The sequence below is a fragment of the Rhinichthys klamathensis genome, unplaced genomic scaffold, assembly GCF_029890125.1.
Source record: "Rhinichthys klamathensis goyatoka isolate OS25496 unplaced genomic scaffold, OSU_Roscu_1.1 h1tg000040l_1, whole genome shotgun sequence".
Taxonomy (NCBI): Eukaryota; Metazoa; Chordata; class Actinopteri; order Cypriniformes; family Leuciscidae; genus Rhinichthys; species Rhinichthys klamathensis.
This window is the reverse complement of record NW_026606587.1, coordinates 1,185,495-1,209,083: the sequence shown is the minus strand read 5'-3', so window position 1 is coordinate 1,209,083 and position 23,589 is coordinate 1,185,495. Positions and strand designations below refer to the sequence as shown.

The following is a 23,589-nucleotide window of genomic DNA, read 5'->3' as shown; positions in this document are numbered from 1 at the left end:
TCTGGGAAAGGGAAGTGAGGTCTGTTAAAGCTGCACTGTATGCCACCATCCAGTCACAGACTGTCCCTGAAGAGGTCCTACGGACAGTACTTATTGAAGTGGAGGGGATTTTAAACTCCAAACCACTGGGTTACGTGTCAACAGACGTGGCTGATGCTGACCCAGTGACCCCCAACTTGCTCCTCATGGGGCGGCTCGACCCCTCTTTACCACAGGCGGTCTATGCTGAGTCTGAGCTCCTGAGTCGTCGCCACTGGAGACATACTCAGGTGCTGGCTGACCAGTTTTGGTCCTACTTTGTCCGACACTACCTCCCAACTCTTCAGACTCGCTCCAAGTGGCACAAGGACCCTGCACAGTTGCAAACTGGAACCATAGTGATGGTGGTGGACCCGCAGCTGCCAAGAGCGCAGTGGCCTTTAGGTCATGTCACTGAGGTTATTCCAGGAACTGATGGAAGAGTCAGGACTGCAGTAGTCAAGGTCAAGGACAAATTCTACACGAGGCCTGTCGCTCGCCTTGTAGCTCTGCCTGCCATACCAGATACTGATACGGTCAGTCCTTCTTAGAGAGGCAAATTTAATATAACAAATTTGGGGGCGGCTGTGACGAAGAATGACTTCTTCAGGCAGATAAAACTGGCTGCTTGGGAATCAGCCAATCAGGAGCGGTACTGCGCTCTGCGGTCCGCGGAAGAAGACAGCTTTCATTCAGTTTCGGGAAAGTTTGAAAGAGCGCTGTTGTTGAAAGACTGTAGTCTATATTGATTGATATAGAGAGTATAATATAGTGTTGCTGTACTTATTATAAGTTCCTAGAATTGTGTGCGTGCAACTACCAGTAAGTATACTGATGTTTGTTGTTAGTTTTACCTCACAATAATGTCGTGGTACGTTAGTGCTTGTTTTTGTATAATGGCGGGGCTTCTCCGTCTGTGTGTTTAATTGTTGAGAACGCTGTTGCTCTACAAGCCTTACGTGTCTCTATTGAAAATAACGTCTGTTGTTCTTGCACAATGTGTAACATTGTTTATTTGAAGGAATAACTCTGCAGTTCATAATTATTATATTCAGCTGAATTTAGCCTGTTGTATATTGTTGCAGTTACTGTGCAGCAAATTAATCTTTGACCAGGGATATAGTGTATTATTGCATTTCTAAGTTTGTATTTGCTTAGTGATAAGCATTTATTATAACACTGCATTTAAGTCTTACATAACAAAACTATAATTTAATATCTTGATCGTTTTTTGTTTATTATATACCTGCTATGCATGTAATAACTTTTTGACATTTATATAGAGAGTCTACATTTACTGATTTATGCCTGTATCTCTGTTTTTCAGAACCACACACATTAAACTTTTATTTTAATAAAACACCTAAACGGAACATCTTGTCTGCATTCTAATCGATGCCCCCTGGTGGCCACAACCCTTTAAAGACCAGTCAAATTATAAATTCCTTTCCAATCATCAAAACACTATCTATGAAAAATTTCAGTCAGGATTCAGACCGCATCATAGCACAGAAACTGCGCTAGTTAAAATTACAAATGCTTCTGACCAATAGCTTCTGACCAAGGCTGTATACTAGTTCTCTACTCGATCTTAGCGCTGCGTTCAACACTATAGAATAGATCATAAAATACTCTTGGATCGACTACGAAACTACACTGGTGTTCAGGGACAGGCAAGCTGGTTTAGATCGTAGCCAGGCCTACTTATCAGACCGTTATCATTTTGTCAAAATTCGAAGATAACGTATAGACTATGGAGTGCCGCAAGGATCGGTGTTAGGCCCTCTGCTATTCTCAATATATATGCTGCCACTTGGTAATATTATAAGAAAACAGGGAATTAATTTCCACTGTTATGCTGATGACACTCAATTATATATTTCATCACGAGTCACGATCAGATGAAAACACTAATGGTCTGTTCACACCGAACGCGAATTTAATTATTTGCGCGAGTAGATTACATACAAAGTCAATGCAAAGACGCGAATAGGCATCATTCGCGCCGGGCGTTGCGAATGACACGAATTGGGCGACGCGTTTGCCGCGATCGTCTTCCGCGCAAGTTGAAAAATTTGAACTGAGCGAATGTTCAAGCGTCTAACTAGACACGATAGACGCGTATTTGACGCTCTATTCGTGTTCGGTGTGAACACACCATAACTCATCTAAATTGACAGAGTGTCTCAAAGATATAAAATGCTGGATGACGTGTAATTTCCTGCTATTAAATTCAGATAAAACGGAGGTAGGCCTATTACTTATTGGTCCAAAAAACTACCCACAAAACCTCTTACAATACAACTTTAATTTAGAAGGATTTCCTGGTTCTTTATCCACTACAGTAAACGACCTGGGTGTTATACTAGACCGCAACTTGTCTTTTGAAAATCATATTTCATGTTACAAGAACAGCCCTTTTCCACCTTAGAAACATTGCTAAGCTACGTAAGATGCTATCTGTTTCTGATGCAGAAAAGTTAGTTCATGCATTCATGACCTCGAGACTAGATTACTGTAATGCTTTATTAGCTGGTTGTCCTGCATCCTCAATAAACAAGCTACAGTTAGTGGAAAATGCAGCAGCTATAGTTCTTACTAGGTCAAGAAAATATGATCATATAACACCAATTTTATCATCTCTACACTGGTTACCTATTAATTTCCGTATCAATTACAAAGTATTACTACTGCTAATAAAGCCCTAAATGGTCTAGCACCTGTGTATTTAATGGACCTTCTATCGCCCTACAATCCATCGCGTTCTTTAAGATCACTAAATTCGAGGCTTCTGGTCATTCCAAGGATATCTAAGTCCACTAAAGGAGGGAGGGCGTTCTCACATTTAGCTCCTAAACTCTGGAATAGCCTTCCTGATATTGTTCGAGGCTCAGACTCGCTGTCCCAGTTTAAAACTAGATTAAAGACGCATCTCTTTAGCCAAGTATTCACATAATGCTTACCTTTTATACCACTGTTGAATAGATCGAATGCATTAATATTATGAACAGCAGCTATGCTAATTATTTCCCATCTGCTTTTCTGCTGTTCTACCTATGCTGTTATATAGGTAAATAGCGTTCGTCAGCTCCAGTTTGTATCCAGTCTCTCACAGAGACTTCAGATGCCCCAACACCTGCGATGAGATGACTCGACCGGCGTTATGTTATGCCCTAAATTAATACATGAATTACTAACTGTATTTTTCTATGTACATTTCTGAAATGCACTTTCTGTAAAGCTGCTTTGAAACAATGTGTATTGTGAAAAGCGCTATACAAATAAATTTGAATTGAATTGAATTGACTATTATGATTATGGATTACACTCAATAAAGCTGCATTTGGATCTTCAACCCAAGTAGGAGCAATATACAGTACATAACAATTCTCATGAGACAAACTACTCAAGCTTTAAACAAATACATACTACTTCCAATTACTTTGTGTTGTATCTACTTATGAACACTACCCTCTTAAAAATAAAGATTTTAAAAGGGAGTTTTTGCAGCAATGCCATAGAAGAACCAATATGGGTTCCATTAAGAACCATTTTGTGAACAGTTCTTAATAGAAGCATTTTTTTTTTCTCAGTGTGAAGAACATTTTATTAAACTAAGTATCCCTTTTCCAATATTTCTCTATACCTTTTGTCAAATGGAAAGGTCCCACGGATGTTAAAGGTTCTTCATGGAACCATCAATATTTATCTGTCATATAATCAAAATGTCGCCATATTGAAAGCAAGGTGGTATAAATTCTGGTATGGTTAAAATTCCCTTTCGGTCACATAATACCAGAACTTGTTTAATTGTAATCATTACAAATGACTGAAATGTGGGCTTATATAGTTTATGATCTTAATCTACACAGAGCATAGATGCAAAAGACATATTTCTTTATGGCTATGGCACACATACAATGCATGCTACCCTTGACTTGTCACTTTAATGTTAAAGTCAATATAAAACAATGATTATTTCATCTTATCCTAATTAATAATATCCACGGGTTTCCTCTAAATGGTTTAAGAAATAACCGCTGTGGTTTTCCAACGTAGTACAGGTTTACTAGCAAGATAAATCTCTATGCTAATCACTCTCTTCTCTAACAGCTTTCCTTTTGTACACAGGATTTTCTTTTATTCTTTTATATGCAACCAGCTTGTTATTATAATAAACCAGTCTGTCAACTAGTTCGGTGCAGTACATACTTTGCATTTTTCATTAAATCTTTCACACACTGTTATGACTGAGAAAAATGACTTTGACTTAATATCAGATCTCAAAGAAAGATTGATTATAAAGAGCTGCTGCTAAATTTATCAGCAGATTTGGGGCAAGTCCTTTCAGCAACAGCTGCTATTTTTCTCTGCCCATGTGTTCCACTTTTGATACAAAGCAGGTTACACTGAAGAACAAGACCATAATGCAGCTCTTGTGTTAATTGCTGTTAGATTTAAATGAGTTCATTATGAACACTATAAAAGATTATCATAATTGTAATGGTAAAAGACTGTAAAATGCTATGGTAAAAAACAAACAAAAAAACTGCTAATTGGTTAACACTCAGTAAGTTTCCTTACCATATAAGGTGGAAACTGTAATAGATCGAACAGGAATTTTTTACAGTAACATATTTTAAAAATATTAGTTTTTGGAAGTGAAAAACAACAAGCCATCTTATAATTTACAGTGACGGAAAAAACTAAAAAAAAAAAAAACTAAACTGACATTCCTAGAGTTCCCTTTTCAAATTTGATGGTTTTTCCACCAGTTATGTACATTAGGGTTTAATATTACACCCTATATTTGAAATGAATGTGCATTGCATTATTGTACACTTGACTTGAAATGTTGCTACCATATTTTTTTTTACAGTGAAGTTCTGGCAACCACAGCTGCCGGGTTTTAACTGTAAATCACATTTATATATATATTTTTTAGATTTACAATTATTTTAATTGAAACAAAAATCCTTACTATCCTTTAGGATAGATTCCAAATGATGATTTTATAATAGCATGTTTTTCTGCCCTCTTAAATGGCTCATGCCAGGCTGCTGTATATGAGTGATACTTAAGTTGCAGATCAGTGCTTTCCTGCAAACCATCACACTTTACTTCCAACAAAAACACCACAATTATTTCAGTTTAGCAAGACTTTCAACATTGTCGCCTGGTAACATCACATCGCTCAGCCAATCCTAATCATGGTTTAGCACTGACCAAAACTGTTGCTATGAAACTTGTGTTGGGATTTTGACTTGTTCACAAAAACATTTTTAATCTGCAGGAGAACCTTCAATTACCTCTAAGCAAAATGTAACAGAAAGAAAATCTTGAATTAAGAAAAACAATGCATCATACCCTTATATAGACTATACGTAATTCTCATATTAAAGCCCAATATGTCAAAAAACAAAACAAAGCCGATCCAACACTGATTTCAAAGTTCAGGGTGTGATTGTTCCATGTAATTAAATCATACACAAATAATATCTTAGTGTGCAATAATTTTGTATTGTTTAATTGTAATTTTATCAGCACAATGGTCCATTCATCAACAGTTGTTTTATGGTTCATTTTATTCGCAGATATTTCTCAAGCAACGTGATGGGAATGTTCATATCAAATATCAGAAACCTTTTAGTGACATCCCTGGAATCAAGATCTCAAAGATAATCATCACAGATGTCCTTCGAATAATCTAGCAGTATTTTAGAGTCAAAAACTGAAAAGCCACACACAAAACAATTATACATATCTGCAAGCCTGATAAGAAATATATTTACATTTGTCAAACACATTACAATATGTGTGCAAACAGAAACAATGTAGATTTTGGTTTATGGATCAGAAGATGACATTCAGAAACAGATATAAACTCATACAGACAAAGTTTTGTGTTGTTTGTTAGGTATGGTCCCTTTCTTTGATGGGTAAAATGATACAGTATCAGGCAGAATAGTGTTGGTCCCACAGTTGAATTGAGATCAGATCGGCTTGTACAGCAGTGTGGTCACATACTTCTTTTTGTAGCGATGTGTCGCACTAAGTACCATTACACCATCCTGTGTGAGGAAAGCAAACACATTTACATGTCAAGTCACCTTTATTTATATAGCACTTTATACAATACAGATTGTTTCAAACAGCTTTATATGGAAGCTTGTTTCCGCCACAGAATAAAACATTTTAAAAGATAACTGACTTTTTATCTCACAATTGTGAGTTTACATCTCGCAATTCTGAGATATAAAGTCAGAATTGCGGTATATAAACTTACAATTGTGAGAAATAAACTCGCAATTGTGACTTTTCTGACTTTATAACACGCAATTCTGACTTTATATCTCCCAATTGCGTGTTATAAAGTCAGAATTGCGAGTTTATTTCTCACAATTGTAAGTTTATATACAGCAATTCTAAATTTATATCTCCCAATTGCGTTACAAAGTCGCAATTGCGTGTTATAAAGTCAGAACTGTGAGATATAAACTCTGTCAAGTCTTTTTTTCCTCAGAATTGGACTTTATAACTCGCAATTGCGACTTTATATCACGCAATTCTGACTTAATAATTTGCACTTGCGACTTTACTTCACGCAACTGAGATCAAAAGTCAGAACTGCGATCTGCGAAATGTACCTTTTTTTTTTTTTATTCTGTGGCGGAAACAAGCTTCCATAGTTTTACGGTGATAAACAGGAAAATAACGATTCAATGATGCATACACACATTCAATTCTGCTGTAAAGACACGTCAGTGACATCAAGTGAAAGATGCTGGTCATCTCTACAGTAGTAACTTAAAGGGATAGTTCACCTAAAAATGAAAATTCTGTCATCATTTACTCACCCTCATGTTGTTCCAAACCTGTACGAGTTTCTTTCTTCTGTTGAACACAAAGAAGATATTTTAAACAATGCTGGTATTCAAACAGTTGACGGTAGCCATAGACTTCCATAGGCTTTTTTTTCCTACTATGGAAGTCAATGGCTACCATCAACTGTTCGATTCCCAACATTCTTTAAAATATCTTTTGTGTTCAACAGAAGAAATAAACTCATTCAGGTTAGGAACAACTTGAGGGAGAGCAAATGATGACAGAATTTTCAAATACTCATCAATTATTCACCCTCATGTTTATTTTCAGACGTACACAAGTCACATCTTTTAAAGGAATGATGCTTTTATGGTGCTTTTGACATTTTTGGAGCCGGTCAGCCTTTCATTGTATAGAAAACAGCAGGACTGTAATTCCATACATTAATAAACATACATTATTTGAGCGAAATGAGGGTGATTGACTGACAGTGACAAGATGTTCATTTTTGGGTGTGGACATTATTAGATAATTTCCTTCTATGAGCGTCTTCCTAAAGTGTGTGTAGTCTGCTACCGAACCTTGATGGAAAGGGCGTACAGGTGGTTGAGCATCACATGGTTTGGTTCAGGCAGCAGGGTTGGGTCACACTGTTCAAAGCAGACACAGGAACATGTTAGGGAAAGTCACTGCTTTCTAAAACTGCCCACACTCAGCAATTTCCAACCAGAGGCCCTTTTCTTATCTTTTCTTATCTCTTTAAACCCAAAAAGAAACTGCTTTAACAGCAACACTATATTTACAAAGAATCCGCCTCCTCTCAAGTCACTTGCTGGGTTTCCATCCATATGTTTTGTGTTAGAAAACCCGAATGAAAATACTTTAATATCCATGTTTAAATAGCTGTGTTTAAGTAATAGTAGTAGTTTAATGTTATATATACTGTATATATATATATAGGGGTGTAACGATACACGTATTCGTATTGATTCGTATTGGTTTTCGGTACGCATTTTTAAACCGAACGGTTCGTTGGACCATTTTTCGTGCCAACCAAAATTTCGTTATTTCAAATGTAGGCGCGTCGTGCGTGGCAAGCGCGCTCATAATGTAAGAGGCGCTGGCGTGACCCCAACATTGCCCAACATCAAATGGCAAATGTAATGTAAGCGGAACGAAACTGAGCTAGTCGTTATTGTGTGGTTGACGGACCGTTTATCAGTTTGGACCAATGCAGCGCGAGCCGATCTTACTCATCAGCACTGTTACTACACAGCGAAATCCAGTGAAGAGAAAATTTGAATTCGCCACTGAAGTAATAACATCGCTGCGAGATCTAGTGAGAAACATTCACATTTCTCCGTTATTAACGGATCAAACAGCGCTGATGTGGAAACCAGGAAGAAACATTGTGCCATGAATGAACTACTCAGTGTCCACAGATCAGCAACATTCACCATGGATTTACTGTAGTAACACTACTAACTGAAGTTAGGCAGGAATAGTAACTAATTCAAGTAACATTACGTCGGTTTTATTTTGACATTATGAATACAATTGCTGCCCTCAAATGTTAATCTGAACTAAAATAAACCTTAACCCTCTGGGGACCAAGGTGTTTTTGGGGTCCTTGAGATGTTTTGACATGCTCTGACATTTGTGCTTTTTTCAGTTGCTTATAAACATATTAATGGCACAGGTGAAATTAAACTCTATTTAGCACACACAGGGCTACCATAATGTGTTAGCAACATGTATGTACATGTTTGTATTTTTGAGAGAATATTGTTTATGCGTGGTTATTGAAAAAACTAAAAAATAAAGTTTTTGAAATAAGGACACAAAAAACATACTAAATATGAGTCCACAAGACTTTTGACTAATGTACGTTGTTGCCTCGAGTTTTTGCTTCAAAATGATCTGAAAATCATCCTTCCTAATCATTCACATAAAACAATAGATTGTTTTAAATTGTGAAAAACATTTTTTTGTTTGCCAAGGCAATATGCGGATGGGCGGAACGGCCCAACCCCTATCATGAATAATTAAGTGGTTCTCAGACAGTGACCCTGCATAATAATGAGCCTTTCATTCAGGGGTGTCACACAAGAAAGAATGTAAGGACAATATATATATATATATATATATATATATATATATATATTGTCATTGCATTCTTTCTTGTATATATATATATATATAGCCTACATGTATATATATATTGTCATAGCATTCTTTCTTGTATTTATATATAGCCTACATGTATATATATATATATATATATATATATACACACACACACACACACACACACATGTATATATATATATACAAACAATAAAAATATAAATGAAAGCCAAAAGCACATTTTTAGTCATACCTGGAAACAAATCCTGGTCAAATGCTATATGGGCCATTCTACAGAATTGGTTCAAAGTTACAGTTGGAAACATCTTGAAAAGAAAATAGTCTTTTCCCATAAATGTCTTATAAAGTATTATTTTTTAAAGTAGACCAATACAATAAAAATAAACCAGTCGCATTTCAAAGTCGCTCGCGAAATGACCGCCAGGTGGCGCAAAGGGACATTTATCAAAACGTAAGTGGGGCTAATGTCAATTAACAGTAAGGATGAAATTCTACAAGTTATGGTAATTTACAAATAAGCCTACAACAAACATTTATTTTTAAACAAATATTTTTAAATATGCAACATGCACGTTTAAACAACAAACAATACAATCTGAACCAGCGCTTCCTGTATTGAGACATGCAGCGCGTTTCAGTTACGATCCTGGTTCCAGTGGCCTTAATACATTCACGGCTTTTTAAAATGTCACAAAGCGTTTTGAGATGGTTTTGAATGAAATATTGAAGTTTATAATTAGGGTATTTTGGCACACCACGCTGAGTGGCTATGCATTATTCTAAAATCTGGCTTTATTCTGGCATGTTGAATTAGAGTTTGACAAACGCGGCGGCGCGTTCATTTGGATTTATTTTTCTCATAACAGCTAAAAGAACTTACTGCGTAATTGTTGGTCATACAGATAAGATATCGTCTTTTAAAACTGTAAAAGGTCTACTTTTATTCATGTAGGTAGGCTAAAGTAGGCCTACACTCACAGGCTAACGACAAAACGTTTTCTCGCTCATGTGAGAAACAAACGTTTGGGCGTTTTTCTCAGTGAGAAAATTCATAGCCGAGCGGTAGAACTTACAGTTCGATCATCAAGATGACACGGGTTCAAATCCCGATCAAACATGGTCTACTGCAAATTTTATATTTATTAATGCAGAGAGATTTGTCTAGCTCTAAAACTCTGTTACACCATACAGTTTTTTGGTTATATTTATAAAATAAAATTACCATGCATTTCCATTTTACACTAGGAACAATAGTATCCAACAGAACGACGTTGCACCAATCGTACGAGGCTACCAATCGTAATTTAAAAAGCAGTTCTGTAAAAAAAGTAATTTTACATATATAGCCTATATATATATTTTTTTTTTATTAGGCCTATTATTATTATTATTTTGATTCCCTACAACCTAGAGTTTTTAAAAACATGGTTTTAAGTAAAGTGTGATTTGCCAGGAGGGACGGGGATTTCCTTCTGGTCTAAACATCCCTGCTTCTGCTGAATTATTTGAATCCCCACACCCCTCCCTCCACAGTAATCAATGCTATAGGCTACTTCACCAATAGACCATATCAAATATAAAATAGAGATATGCAACAAGCACGTTTAAACAACGACAAACAATAAAATCAAAACCAGCGTTTCAGTTGTTCATTAGTTCCAGTGGCCTTAATGCATGCACGGCTTTTCAAAATTTCACAAAGCGTTTTGAGATTATTTTGAATGAAATATTGAAGTTTATAATTAAGTGTTTTGGCAGACCACGCCGAGTGGCCCTGTGCATTTTTCTAAAGTCGGGTTTTATTCGAACTTTTGCTAACGACAAAAACAGTATATCTGTCGTCTCTGTCTCCAGGAACTGCGCGTCACAAAAATGAACCGAAAGCCACTTCAGCTCAGTCACTATAAGAAATCGGCTCTGTCTAAAGCCTTTAAATGTCTAAATATTCTGGCTAATAAATGTTATCTGATTATGTAATCCATATGAAAACGAGAGGTACAGAGGATGTACTCAAACATGTAGCCTGTAAGCGCTTCCCAATGAAAAAATGACAAGGGTGAAAATCTCGCTCTAATTAAATGTAGCAGGCTAAATCGCCCTGGATTAAAATGTAAAAACAGATCAAATAATGTATTTGTCGAAATGTTGCGATATTGTTTCATTTAAGTTCATAATTATTCAATACATGTTATTTAATTTAGCAGCATTACCACGAAGCACCGTGGTTCGATATTTATTTGAATAATAAAAAAAAATAAAAAAAACTTAATTCACAAATTGCATGCCTGGTTGAAAGGATCCAAAGATCCCTGTAGACTTTAATATTGAGTTGAACATTTTGTTCATGACAACAAATTAACATGCGTTTTTTCAGATTATATTTAGTTTTGCTTGGAAAAAGCTGGCCCAAACCAGTTTTATTTCATGAATTACTGAAATAATGAAATATTTAGTAATAAACTTTTATGACAGAAATATCACTAGGCTACATGTAACTTAAATCATTTAATTCCTTCATTATCAACACTGTCTAGAATAGCGATTTAAGTGTGAATTGCGACTTCTCTTTGTGTTAAATCAGCCTCAGACTCCGATAGCCGGTGGGGGGTTGGAGGGACAGTTCAGTGCTGTATCGAGCGCGCAGGACAATAGGCCTAGGTGTTAATGTTCCTCTTTCATATGGAGAGCGAGGGAGACTAAATAAACTTGTTAAAAAGAGATTCAGCGCGAGAGAGGCAAAGAAAAACGCATGTTTTAATTTGATTATGTTGCTTTGGACAATTTTCGTTTTGTAGGCCTACTGTTTTAATTGTTTAATATAGCTGTAATTTCTTTGGCAATACAAATTTAAAATGTCGCAAGAATAAGATTAGCCTAGTGTTTCTTATTTTGCATCGCAAAATAAATAAACTCTAAACCCGATGCAACCCTGTTTTAAATAAAAAAAAAACTGTCCCGACACTTTATTTAAACCTTGAAATGTTCGAACTTGGTTTCAAACTTAAGTAATTTTAGTGTTCTTTTACATTACACAATAATTTAGCAGACTAAAGACGAGCTTCTTCATTTTCATTTTCTGATGCAATCGGCTGACAATCTTCCTTCATCAGTTTATGTCCTTTGTGCAGTGCTGCGGTTCCAGGGATGTAGCAAATTTATGTTGTAATAATAATTAAACAAAACTCTTGACTTTAAATAAGTAAACAGTTATAAACAGTTAGCTATTTAAGCATCAAGAAGGTTAAATACAAACGCTGTTGGCCAACATCGGTTAACAACATGTATGCCACATTGAGATTCGATCTCGGGTCGATTGAAGCTCCTCGAAGCTCGTGTTGTTGCCTTAACCACTGAGCTATCGTCTGTGCGTCTGTAAATGTTTTTATTGCAATGTTTTATTTTTTCATTATTTATTCAATTTCATTTCAGTAGCCTAATTTCAGTATTGTGATTATGAATTATTTTAACTACGTTTCACTTGTTGAATACATCTGCTACCAGCTTTCAATCGCTCTGAATCAGTGCGGTGCGGCGGCAGATTACGCATTAGAGAGAATAAACAAACACTTTTCAGAGTCTATGATTGTAGCGCCTCTTGGCGGTAAAAGGCAGCAAATACACCACACATTTTACCGCCGCGGTGGAACGGCTGATGTGGGCATTGTCATGGCTTGCCTCGACATTTGCGTTTGAATAGCGCGCGTCCTCCGTGGGCGTGTCAGATTAACGCGTAATGAAGTGTAATGAGCTGGGGGGAAAAAATCTGACAGCACTCTCTTTTCATACAGATTACATAAACTGAGAATATTTGTTTTTTATATAAATTACTTCATTGAAAAGAAGAGAATTCAAGCTTCATAAAGAAAAATCTCTCGTGCCTGTATGACAAGTATTTGCAGAGTTAGAGTTAATTTTTCGGACGTGTTTCAGAATGGACTGCACTGACAGAGAGAAGGCAAAACTCGCATCATGTTTATTTTTCTTTATTTGACAAAAAGCACAAAACTTTGTTTTTATTGTGAGTATACAGAAAAATAATAGACAATTAACAGGATCGATTGATGTATAACACTTATATGTACGATCAAAATCAACAGAGTATTTTAAGTCTATTTTTCTGCTATGTGAAAAAAAAAACGGCAAAACGCGCGGGCGCGTTTCTGGTCCCCAGAGGGTTAAATAACTACTACTATATTACATTTCATTTTGTCCAAGGAGCTGTTTTGTTTTGTATGCTCCTAAGAAAAGTCAAGTATAGCTCCATCATTGCTCAAAGTAAAAAAATATCATACTTTATAATGTTAGTTTTAATAAAAATAATTACAAAAATTAATTCAAGGAAATTTCTCTGGCATTTCTTTCTTTTTGCTGTATATCGAGAACGTACCGAACCGTGACACAAGTGTATCGTATCGAACCGAACCGTGAATTTTGTCAACCGTTACACCCCTAATATATATATATATATATTTCAATGGCAAAAATGGTAATGTTTTAGTTTTAAGAAGAAAATACTCCGCAATGGTGTTAACTTACGAATTTGCACATGGTTTGTCTTAAAGCAAATTAAAAACACCACATAGACATATAAACAACATTAAAAGCTTGATTTTCACCACAGCGAGACTTTAACATTAGTTAACATGAAATAAAAAAAAATATGGAACATGAAAAATACTTCTAAAGCATTTATTAATCTTAGTCAATGTTAATTCCAGCAATTACTAATGCATTATTGAAATCTAAAGTTGTATCTTTTAATATTATTTAATGGAGCTAAGCTCACATGAACTAACATTTTATTTTTATTAACTAAAGTTAACAAAGATTTAAAAAATACTGTAACAAATATATTGTTTATTGTTAGTTAATATTAGTTAATGCATTATCTAACAATAACTAATGGAACCCTATTGGAAAGTGTTACCTAAAAAATATATACCATTGCTGATTTTCTATTTCTTTTATATACTATTAAAGTATTTATGAATCACATTTATTTTGATATTTTTAGTTTTCATTTTAATAGTTTTAGTAATTTTGTAATGGGCTTTTGTCATTTGTATTAGTTTTTATTTTATTTTTCATAAATATTTCAGTATAGCTTTAATTTTTGTTTTAGCAATTTTACTTTAGTTAGTTTTTCTTTCTTTGCTTTTTTTAAAATCTAATATTTATATTTGATTTTATTTCAGATTTATTTCAATTACTGATTTTATTAATTACTGAAAATGACTTTTAATAGTTTAAGTTTTAGTTGCAGTTAACAGTAACTGTTATTGAGGCTTTGTGACAGCTGGGAAAAAATAAGGGCCGGTTCTCAGAAGAGAAATTCTGCGGGAGTGGACATAAAGCGGGATGAAAACAATTTACCCAGAAAATTGGGTGTAGCAGCTTCTGTCATTAGATTGGGCGATCACATCTGCGTTCAGGGCATAGCAGAGCAGTACTTACAGAGATTCCAGTTTCTTTGTTGAGGAGCACCTGCAGCAGGTGAGGAGGGAGTATGGGTGGAGAGCGCAGTCGGTCTTCTGATTTGGATGCGTAGGGATCCTGATGGTACGGGCCGGGTGGGGAGCTGGATAAGTCTGGCAGAAGACGTTTAAGATCAGAACCTGCAGCAAATTTTATTTGTGTAACAGTGAAGGGCTTTATATTGATTAAGAGTTACCTGACATGTCGGCACATTTCTCGGAGTCTGTCTTCAGTGCGTCGAAAACCTCAAAGTCTGTTTTCCTCACTTTAATGACATTATTCACCACACCTGACTTATTAGTCACAACAGCCTAAAAAAAAGAAAAAAAGATCACATGTTGGCGACACTCACACTGTCGGTCCAAATCCGGTTATTTGCGTATCTGATCTAAAATTATTGACTGTCCAGATTGTGTGCATCGCAACCGTTCAGATCCGGTTTGTGTGTCTGTGCCGCTCTTTTGTTTTCCGGAATATCTGCATTGGTTTCTATAGCAATGACGTTGCGTTGGTAGGTATACGCCAAAAACAACAATAGCAATAACAACCGCAACATGGAGGGTCTTGCAATACAGATGTTGTCTTATTTACTCAAATAAGACAACATGACAATGTGTAACAACAACCTTGTTTCTGCAGCGACTTTCAGCAGGTTTCCTATAACAACGTCTGACGATTACGTTTTAAGTGCGTGAGAAAGTTACAGAGCAGGCGAAATCCGATCTGAGGTGCGTATCCCTAAAGCATCGTTAGCCAGCTATGGTCCCAAGTTCTATTCGTTTTCACACCTGAAAGTCCGCACCAAGGTCCGAACCAAAGATCACGTTTTGATACATTTTATACTTTCAGAAAGTTTTGGTTTGGTTTCACACTGCAATTATGCGAGCGCACTAAAGAACTTTACGTGACATACTTGCGTCCTGTCGTCATCATCTATGTGGGCTGCATCTTGACATTGATTGGTTTTGTAAATGGACGTGCGTCTGACGTCAGCGTGTTGTCAATTCGGCGGGTAACTTTGACAACATGAATGAACAGACGCATATCGTTGCAACTATATTGTTATTTTTATGAAATAATTACCTGCAGCACCAACTATACACAAGGCTAGTTCAAATTCGCCAAATCAACGTCCTCGTCGTGCGAACATTAACAAATTGACTTCTTATGTCATCAGACCATACTTCAATTAAAAACCTTGTCTCCTCCTCTGCCCATGTGCTACCACGGCTCATTTTTCCTGCCACCTTCTGTTTTTTCGGCTATGCGGGAACCACCGGAACTTCCGGACCAAACAAGGTAGGTGTGAAAGGGCCCTTAAACTCTATTGGTAACGCCGAAACTTGCAACCATAGTTGGCTTTGGGAAACGCACCCCAGAGCGGTCAGACTGAAACGGATTTCCAGAAATGTGATTTGAATAGGATTTCAAACCACATATGAATTTAGCTTGAAACGGATTTGTAAAAAAAAAATATAAAAAAAAAATATATATATTTATATATATTTTTTTTTTGTCGTTCACACGTCGGTTTACAATCAGATAAGCACAAAAATTGGACTTGGACTGGCAGTCTCAACAATGTTGCTGTTGTAAATGAGGATGATCAGATAACTGAAAATATTAAGAGGCTTATTCTTACCTCTTTGGGGTCTAATATCCAGTGTCCATCCACATAGAACTTATACTGGTGTTCTCCTTCAGGCAGGTCAAGTATTGCCACAAAATTATTATGACTGTTAAAAGAGAAAGAACAAAACAATAAAGCAAAGCACTTTCTGTTCGGAAAGTTCTGTTCTTTTCCCATTTATGATGATGGTGGTAGTGAAATGAAGCCACATGCAGGGTTCGGCATGAGGTCACATGAGTGTTTACTGTTGTTGTTGTTTGTAAAGTTGCTTGTAAGCACACAGTTTTTACTGACAAAAAAAAGAGGCCAAATTTACATAATCAAAAAGAAGATGTAAATGCTATTTCAATAACATAAGAAAAGTGTTTTTTGTTTCTCTTGCAAAAGTTGTGAAGCTATACTAACTATGTACATTAATAATAAAGACTACACCAGGGGGCTGTTCCATAAACCAAGATTAGAGTATAAGCCAGGCTTATTTCGGTTAGTCAGGCTTATTTTTGGTAGATTCGGTTTCATAAATCAAACTTAAAATAGTTCAAACTCAGTTACCCTGGCAACTTATGCTGGGAAACTAGCCTGGTCCAGGGCAGGCTAACTGTCAGGCTAAGCCTCAGTTGTTACACAGATCCTCAACACTGACCGACAAGAACACAATGATATTACCACTGACAGTCTCTAATACCATTATTGGACTTTATAAATACACAGTATACAGAAAATCAACTTAAATAAGGCTACAATAGACAATATATAAGGCGTTTTAAAGTTGTCCGTTTAGGACATGTCATTTTTGTAATAAAGACATTTTAATTAAGGAATGCCTCGGTTATCAGAGAATTCTTTCTCTACACTGTCTCATATATATATATATATATATATATATATATATATATATATATATATATATATATATATATATATATATATATATATATATATATATATATATATATATATTTTTTTTATGTACTTTATTATGTCTTTCAATTCAACCACATTTAACACAATTATACAAATGGACAGTTCCTTTAAAGACATCATATTTTCCCCCAATAAATATTCCTTATTTTTCCTTCTACTTTTTTTTTTCTTTTGTGATAATACCAACACATACATATAAATAAAACAATAAATAAATATTAATAAAATATAACATTCACATATATCAAACTCTTATAATGAATGACACATAATTCCTAATAGTTATTCAAGTAATATTATTTAAATATCAAATATTCAATATTAAATAAGTAAATAAATAAAATAACAAATAACTAGAAATAAAAGGGAAGGTTACATAAAAATGTATAGTTAATGTAGGCCAATATATATTCCTTTATTTTATGGAATATTCTTTGATTTTAGAGTTGCACATATCTTTTCAAAATGTATACATTTGTTCTTAATTTAATGTTATCCTCTCCATAATGTACTTTAGAAACTAAATCTAACCACTCATTTAAAACTGGGGATTCTTGCTTTCTCAAAAAAATGATTGTATTAAAAGCTGTACTTCTCAGCATTCTAAATAAGTATATATCATCTTTATAAAGTAGCATAGGTCCTATACCCAAAACTATATTTTGTATCTTTATATATTTAGTTTCTTAAAAAAAATCTTCCCTGAATTAGGCTACTTCTGTTCAATTTCTTTTTTTTATTAGAAGTAGGCTATAAAATATATGAGTGTAATGAGCTAGAAGTTCACTGCAACTTATCCAACATCCTAAAGAGAAATTATTATAATTAGAAGATATTTCTAGTGTTAGAAAATATCTCATATTAATTTTCCACGCAAAATGTATATTTTAGTCAGAATTATTGCGCTCCTATTTGGCGCGCAGCAGCGCTCGTTCAATATGAAGATTAGCAGCAAAATGGATACATTTGCACGACTTTCTAACATTTACAGATGGAGAATATAACTGTAAAATGTAATTTTTGCACTGAAGGGGGAAAAAAAAACATGTCACAAACGCATAAAACAGCACAAAATATACGCTGATTGATGGTGGATCGATTTGATCCACGATCGACCTCTATGGCTGCTTCAGAAACGCGTGCACACGCAATTATCTAGACTAGATAAACCTGGATCAAATTAGTGAGATTGCGTGAACTTCAATTACCTTTTATGGAACCACTTTAGCCCCAACTTATTTGTTAGGCTCATTCAAGTCCGGTTTTGGAGTTTAATCCCCGCTTTTCTAAGCTTCATTTATGGAACAGCCCCCTGGTTCAATGCAAGTTGAGCTCAATCAACAGCTTTTGTGGCAATATGCTGATTACCACAAAAATGTAATATTGATTGATCTCTTATCTTCTAAAAAGCAACAACAACAAAAAAAAAACCCTACGCAAAATCAAGGTTACAGCGAGACACTTATAAATGGAAGTGTTCCAATTTTTGGAGTATTTAAAAGCAGAAATCTGAAACTTAAAACTTAAAGAAATCTGAACCATACTTACTTTGTTTGCCTAATTTGATCGTTTTGTGGTGAACAATTCGTCCATGTAAGTCAATCCACACAAACAAATTTTTTGGCTTCGTAATCTTTAATCAAAATCTGAAATTTCCCCTCCCCTCTGCATTGGAGGACCTTCCCTGATGACGTAGGTTTGACGGTTTGGGTGTCTGCTTAACATCCGTAACCACGCCCCTCCAACTGACAGTAGACAGGCTGAATGAAAACACCTACTTTTCTAGATCCAATCAGGTGCTAGTTGGAAAAAAAAACCACGCCCACTATTTTGCCTCATTTAGTATTCCATTTCTCTCTGAAATACGTCACAACACTGGAGAAAAGTCGTTTGCAACTTCCGGTTCACGGGGACTTTAAAGCAGCACTAAGTAGGAATTCCGTTTTTGTCAAACAGCGACCCCTAGAGTGGCTGTGGAGTACTTGTTCTGTCGTGAATAGCACTCACGCAGAGATGGCTCGCACTCACGGCCGGATCACCTCCCCCTGTACACTGGTACCTGTTCAGTAGGATGGACGCTGTAACAAGTGGAAATAAGGAATGGCCCCTTTAAGAGCTGCGCGCGCCCTGTTTAACTGTCGGCAGTCTGTATTGTATGTGCGCCTCGAACACCACATGTATACGGCGCCGGGTTATTTCTGTTTGATGCTCATTTTATCAGAATTTTATCAGATCTGTTTTTTGCCGTAAAGCAATTCGTTACCTCGCGAGACCTGATATCACACCATACTTCCTAACACTGAGGCCGGCGGCTCGCCGGCCCAAAGTTGCAAGGGTGGTTTTGCGGCTCACAGGCACCAGGGGGGTGCGAGACGACCACCATTCAACACGAAATCAGTAATATAAACATTACAATGACTCCAAAGCTGTTCGGTTAAGGTAAAAAAGTTACTTAGTTCACCTTTAATTTATAAAAGCACCAACGGTACTGTTCAAAAGTTTGGGATCATTAAGTTTTTTATATTATTATCAATGTTGAAAACAGCTGTTTAATACTTTTTTGACTCTTTGAAGAATAGAAATTGCAAAAGAAAATAATTTCTTTGAAATATAAATATTTTGTAACATTGTATGTCACTTTTAATCAATTTAATATGTTGTTTCCAGGACTTGACATTAACTTTTTTGCTCAACAGCCACTGTGGCTAGTGGTTTTCTAAAGTTACTAGCTAGTCAGCATTTTCAAAAACTGCCATATAGATATTTGTAATATTATCTCTTAATTTGGCATCAGGTATATTAGGCTGCCGTCACTTTAAGACCTGACACACAGATCCATTATACCGTAACACATGCATTTTCTTTCTCAACTGGTTACGTTCATTTAAAACATAACTGACTGTGTTTAAATGAATACTCGCCAAGCCCGGCATTTTGACATTATTTTGCATGTATCTGACTGTTTAAGTGCAATAAACAGCGAAAAAGAACTCAATTTAGTACTGAGAGGCGGCTTTATGTGCACACTTTGGGTGTGAGGCTAAAATCTGTGGGATACAGGCAAGACATGCGCAATACACGCAATCCCACGGCAAAATTCAAGCCCTGTAACAGCAACAATATTCATCCAGAGCAAATGAAACGAGCGAGTGAGGGGAGGCAGGTTTGTGTGTAAACTCGCTGTCAGAGAGATGAGAGAGCGAGAAAGCGCAGCTTGTATCGTGTGTCTATTCTGCAGAAAATGAGAATTGTATGCATTTCAGATATTTCAGTATCGATATGTAGCCAAAAATCTTTATCTACATGCATGCTGTAAATGTTAAAATAGTGGGTGAATTTTTTTAATGCTCGCTTTTGTCTTTTACCTCCCTCTGCCATTTTACACTAGTGACAAGCGTGAATATGACGAATGATGTCAGAGATATGTCAGTGGACTATAACGGCAATAATCGATTATGGTCTATTACTGCATCAATGCAGAATCATCCACATGACATCCGCATCGCGATGCATCGTAAAAACGATTAATTTCAACACCCCCTAGGTTTTAGGCATTGCATTGTCATGGCATATAACGTGAGAAAAAACAAACATTTTACATACTTTTGAAACAGTGAGTATTTTAAAGTTTACGGACTGGCCCGCATTTACTTCCACACTGTACATGACTCACTGTAAATCTGATTTTTGCTTTTTCTTTTAAAGAAAAGGAAGGACATACATTTTGTGCAAATCAATATTGTTCCACAAGTGCTGTCAGTTGAGCTTAACTTGTATTGAACATGCAACATTCCTTTAAATTAATTTGAATAATTGCATTTATCTTTTAATTCCCCCCTGCTCTCTGTGAGTCTATCCGAACAGACCTACTACTGAGGTCCAGCTGGCTTAAAGCACCTTGAAGAACATTCAGCTCTAGGATTTTTAGGATGATGTAGATACCTCCCACTGTCTACCATGTCATGCTAATGATCTAATGGTCTGTCAGCACTCACCTCTTAGTCAAGGGAATTTTGCTGGCCCAGTTGTTAAAGGAGCCAGACAAGTAGATCTCTTTCCCTGGACCGCTCCAGCGGAACACAGTGGGCCTTTCCTCTGGTGGGGCTTTAATATCTGATTCCTGATCTTGTCGCCAAGCTAGAAACTCCTAGAAAGACAGAGAGAAAGGTTGATGAGGTGTCTACAGCAAATAGTGGTAGAGCTGTAATAAATGAGTTAAGGAACATGTTTTTACAATTAATGCTTCACTGTAAACACACCACCTTGGCATCATCTGCTTGGAAGAGGTCTCCGTCCTCCGCGCTGTCCATCAGGATTTTGGGTCGAGCTCCATCTTTACCACCACGGCTCTCTCGCCTGTTCGTCTTCTCCGCTCCGCTTCTCTCACTGCTGGTGTTGCCCATGCTGCTGCTTATTTTCACGCATGTTAAAGTCAGTCACCATGATATCAAAATTGACAATATTTTTATGGAATACTGCAGTATTTATTATAAATTATTTTATTTATCTGTGCACATCATGTTTGATTTCCAATTCAATACCTGCGATTAGTACCTGATGTTAAGTAGACAACTTTTAAATTCATGTGCCCTCAAAATAACTCCCTTTTAGCCACATCTAATCTCTGATGACATGTTTACTGGCGCGAGGGCAGGACAACCTGCCACTCACATGACGTCACAGCAATAGCAACAACGATCCAATCAATTCCCAATGGACATAATCAATTTATATTCTGAGAATATTTGGTATATTTCAGTTTCCAAAAAAAATAATATATATATTCAAGATGAAAACACATCAAATGGACGTTTCTGTGATGTATGTGTTATGAGGGACTAAATTGTCTAAATAGACCCGAGCGAACAAGTAACGTTCATAGCATGCTTGCGTTTAGCATCTGATGTCGACGACTGAAAGGTAACGTTACTGTCATTATTTATGAAAGATTGACATGCCACATACGACAAATATATGTCCAAAACAGAAGTATTTTGCTTAAAATTGACGTCTAAAAGAAAGTTAACTTACAAGGCGCCAAAGGACAGTTTGCGCCACACGAGTCGAACAGCAACAACAGACGCTGCAGCCAAAAATACCTTTGTATTTCCATTAAATAATTAATCATGGGTTTAAAATACATTAAAACAAGTCTGCACTGAAAGTCGTTTTAGAAAATCCCACATTATTCACAAACAATCAAATAACAATAAACACGCGATTAAAGAACATAACCTTTGGCCGCTGTTTACGATTGTTTTGGCAATAACTAATGTTATTTTTGTTTAGTTTTATCAGTCTAGAGTTACATAGCCGATTCTACAGTTGAGGAACCCATGAGTACAAAGGACGTAAAAGACTGAGATGTTTTTTTTTTGGGTCGTCTTTTTTAACTTTGTTGTTCCTCTTCTTGCGTGCAGGTCTCGCCTACATCAACGACCACAGTCTATCGCCCTTTCATCTCGTACTGTGGTAACTTCCCTTATCATTTAACTAACTTACCTCTGAAAACTTTTTTTCTATTTGCCCGTAGCCCGCGACTGTTTCTTTTCATAACGCCATTTTCACATTGCCTCACAAAAAGGTTAACTGTAAACACACCTCTTCCGCCTGCTATTCGAGCTCTGTATAGTTAAACCAGTGGGAGACGACTGGGAGTGTTGTAACAGTTTTATTTCCAACTCCTGTAAAGCCTTTTTCTGTTTTGTGTATTTTAAACTTTGATTTAATGTATACATATTTGTCCGATTAGTGTACTGTAGAAATCTACAACTTGTCCAAAAACTACGTAAAAAGATATGTTTTGACTACTTACTCAGGATTGTTACACTAATAGAAAGCGTTTTAAATGTATGTATGACCTGTGAATTATTATTATGGAAATCAAAATATACTTCAAAATGATTATTTTATAACCCATCAGCTTCGTTTGAATTGATAAAATTTAAGTAAAAGTAGTTTAATTAAAAGCACTGGAAATATTGTAGTTCAAAGCAGCACATAAAATATTGTATATTTTTATATTTAAATTATTTTGCATTAATTAAACAATATTTGTTATATAATTCTTTTTTTTTTTTTAAATGTGTAGTTTTTTTTATATATATTTATTTTATTTTACTTTACTTTTTAGGGACTGTGCCAGATTGGGTGTGTCCTATGATGGAGTGAGCCAGCTGTGTTTAAGAGTCCACACATGTTCATCAGAATCTTGCCACATTCTCACGGCTGTCCAGTTTCGCAGTGTCATGACATGACTGGCAATGAGGTACTGAGAGAAGTGGAACTGTATCCGCAAAGTACACTTCAATAAAAACAGACATGGGTGGCAACAGTGAGATGGACCACCAGTACATATTGGAAAAACATCAACTAAGATTGATGGTAGTGGTGACACACTGATTAGTATTACTATAATCACCCATATATTGAAGTACACTGAAAACTTGTCAATGAAACACTTAGAGTAAATACTACCGCTAGTATTCTATCACATGTGTAGCTAGTAGTTCTTTGCTTTGATTGCCAAGACTGGAGACAAATTCTGCTATATTTAACCATAGCTGGCT

The 23,589-nt window shown here is 35.9% G+C and overlaps 2 protein-coding genes across 3 annotated transcripts in view; both read right to left on the bottom strand.

The window, feature by feature from the left end:
- Positions 1-23,589, bottom strand: part of LOC130081856 (cytochrome c oxidase subunit 6A, mitochondrial) — a 297,336-nt gene that overhangs the window by 36,261 nt on the left and 237,486 nt on the right. The gene's annotated exons all lie outside the window — the stretch shown is intronic.
- prkab1b (protein kinase, AMP-activated, beta 1 non-catalytic subunit, b) lies at positions 5,589-22,529 on the bottom strand. 2 transcript variants are annotated; one of them, XM_056246561.1, is made up of 8 exons: positions 22,523-22,529; positions 21,280-21,430; positions 21,016-21,167; positions 16,109-16,202; positions 14,663-14,777; positions 14,446-14,579; positions 7,425-7,493; positions 5,589-6,089 (listed from the first exon to the last, which is right to left on the bottom strand). In XM_056246561.1, exons 2-8 carry the CDS (start codon positions 21,421-21,423, stop codon positions 6,012-6,014), a joined length of 786 nt encoding a protein of 261 aa, XP_056102536.1. In that variant the 5' UTR covers positions 21,424-21,430; positions 22,523-22,529; the 3' UTR covers positions 5,589-6,011. The 2 variants fall into 2 exon arrangements, with proteins under 2 accessions (XP_056102536.1, XP_056102535.1); XM_056246560.1 differs by lacking the exon at positions 22,523-22,529 and having other exon boundaries at positions 21,283-21,430.

Coding starts and splice junctions, on each gene's coding strand:
- prkab1b (XM_056246561.1), bottom strand. CDS start 21,423: ATGGGCAACACCAGCAGTGAGAGAAGCGGAGCGGAGAAGACGAACAGG. Junction 21,168..21,279: donor AAGCAGATGATGCCAAGGTG/GTGTGTTTACAG, acceptor CTGTCTTTCTAG/GAGTTTCTAGCTTGGCGACA. Junction 7,494..14,445: donor ACAAAGAAACTGGAATCTCT/GTAAGTACTGCT, acceptor TGCTTTGAACAG/TGTGACCCAACCCTGCTGCC.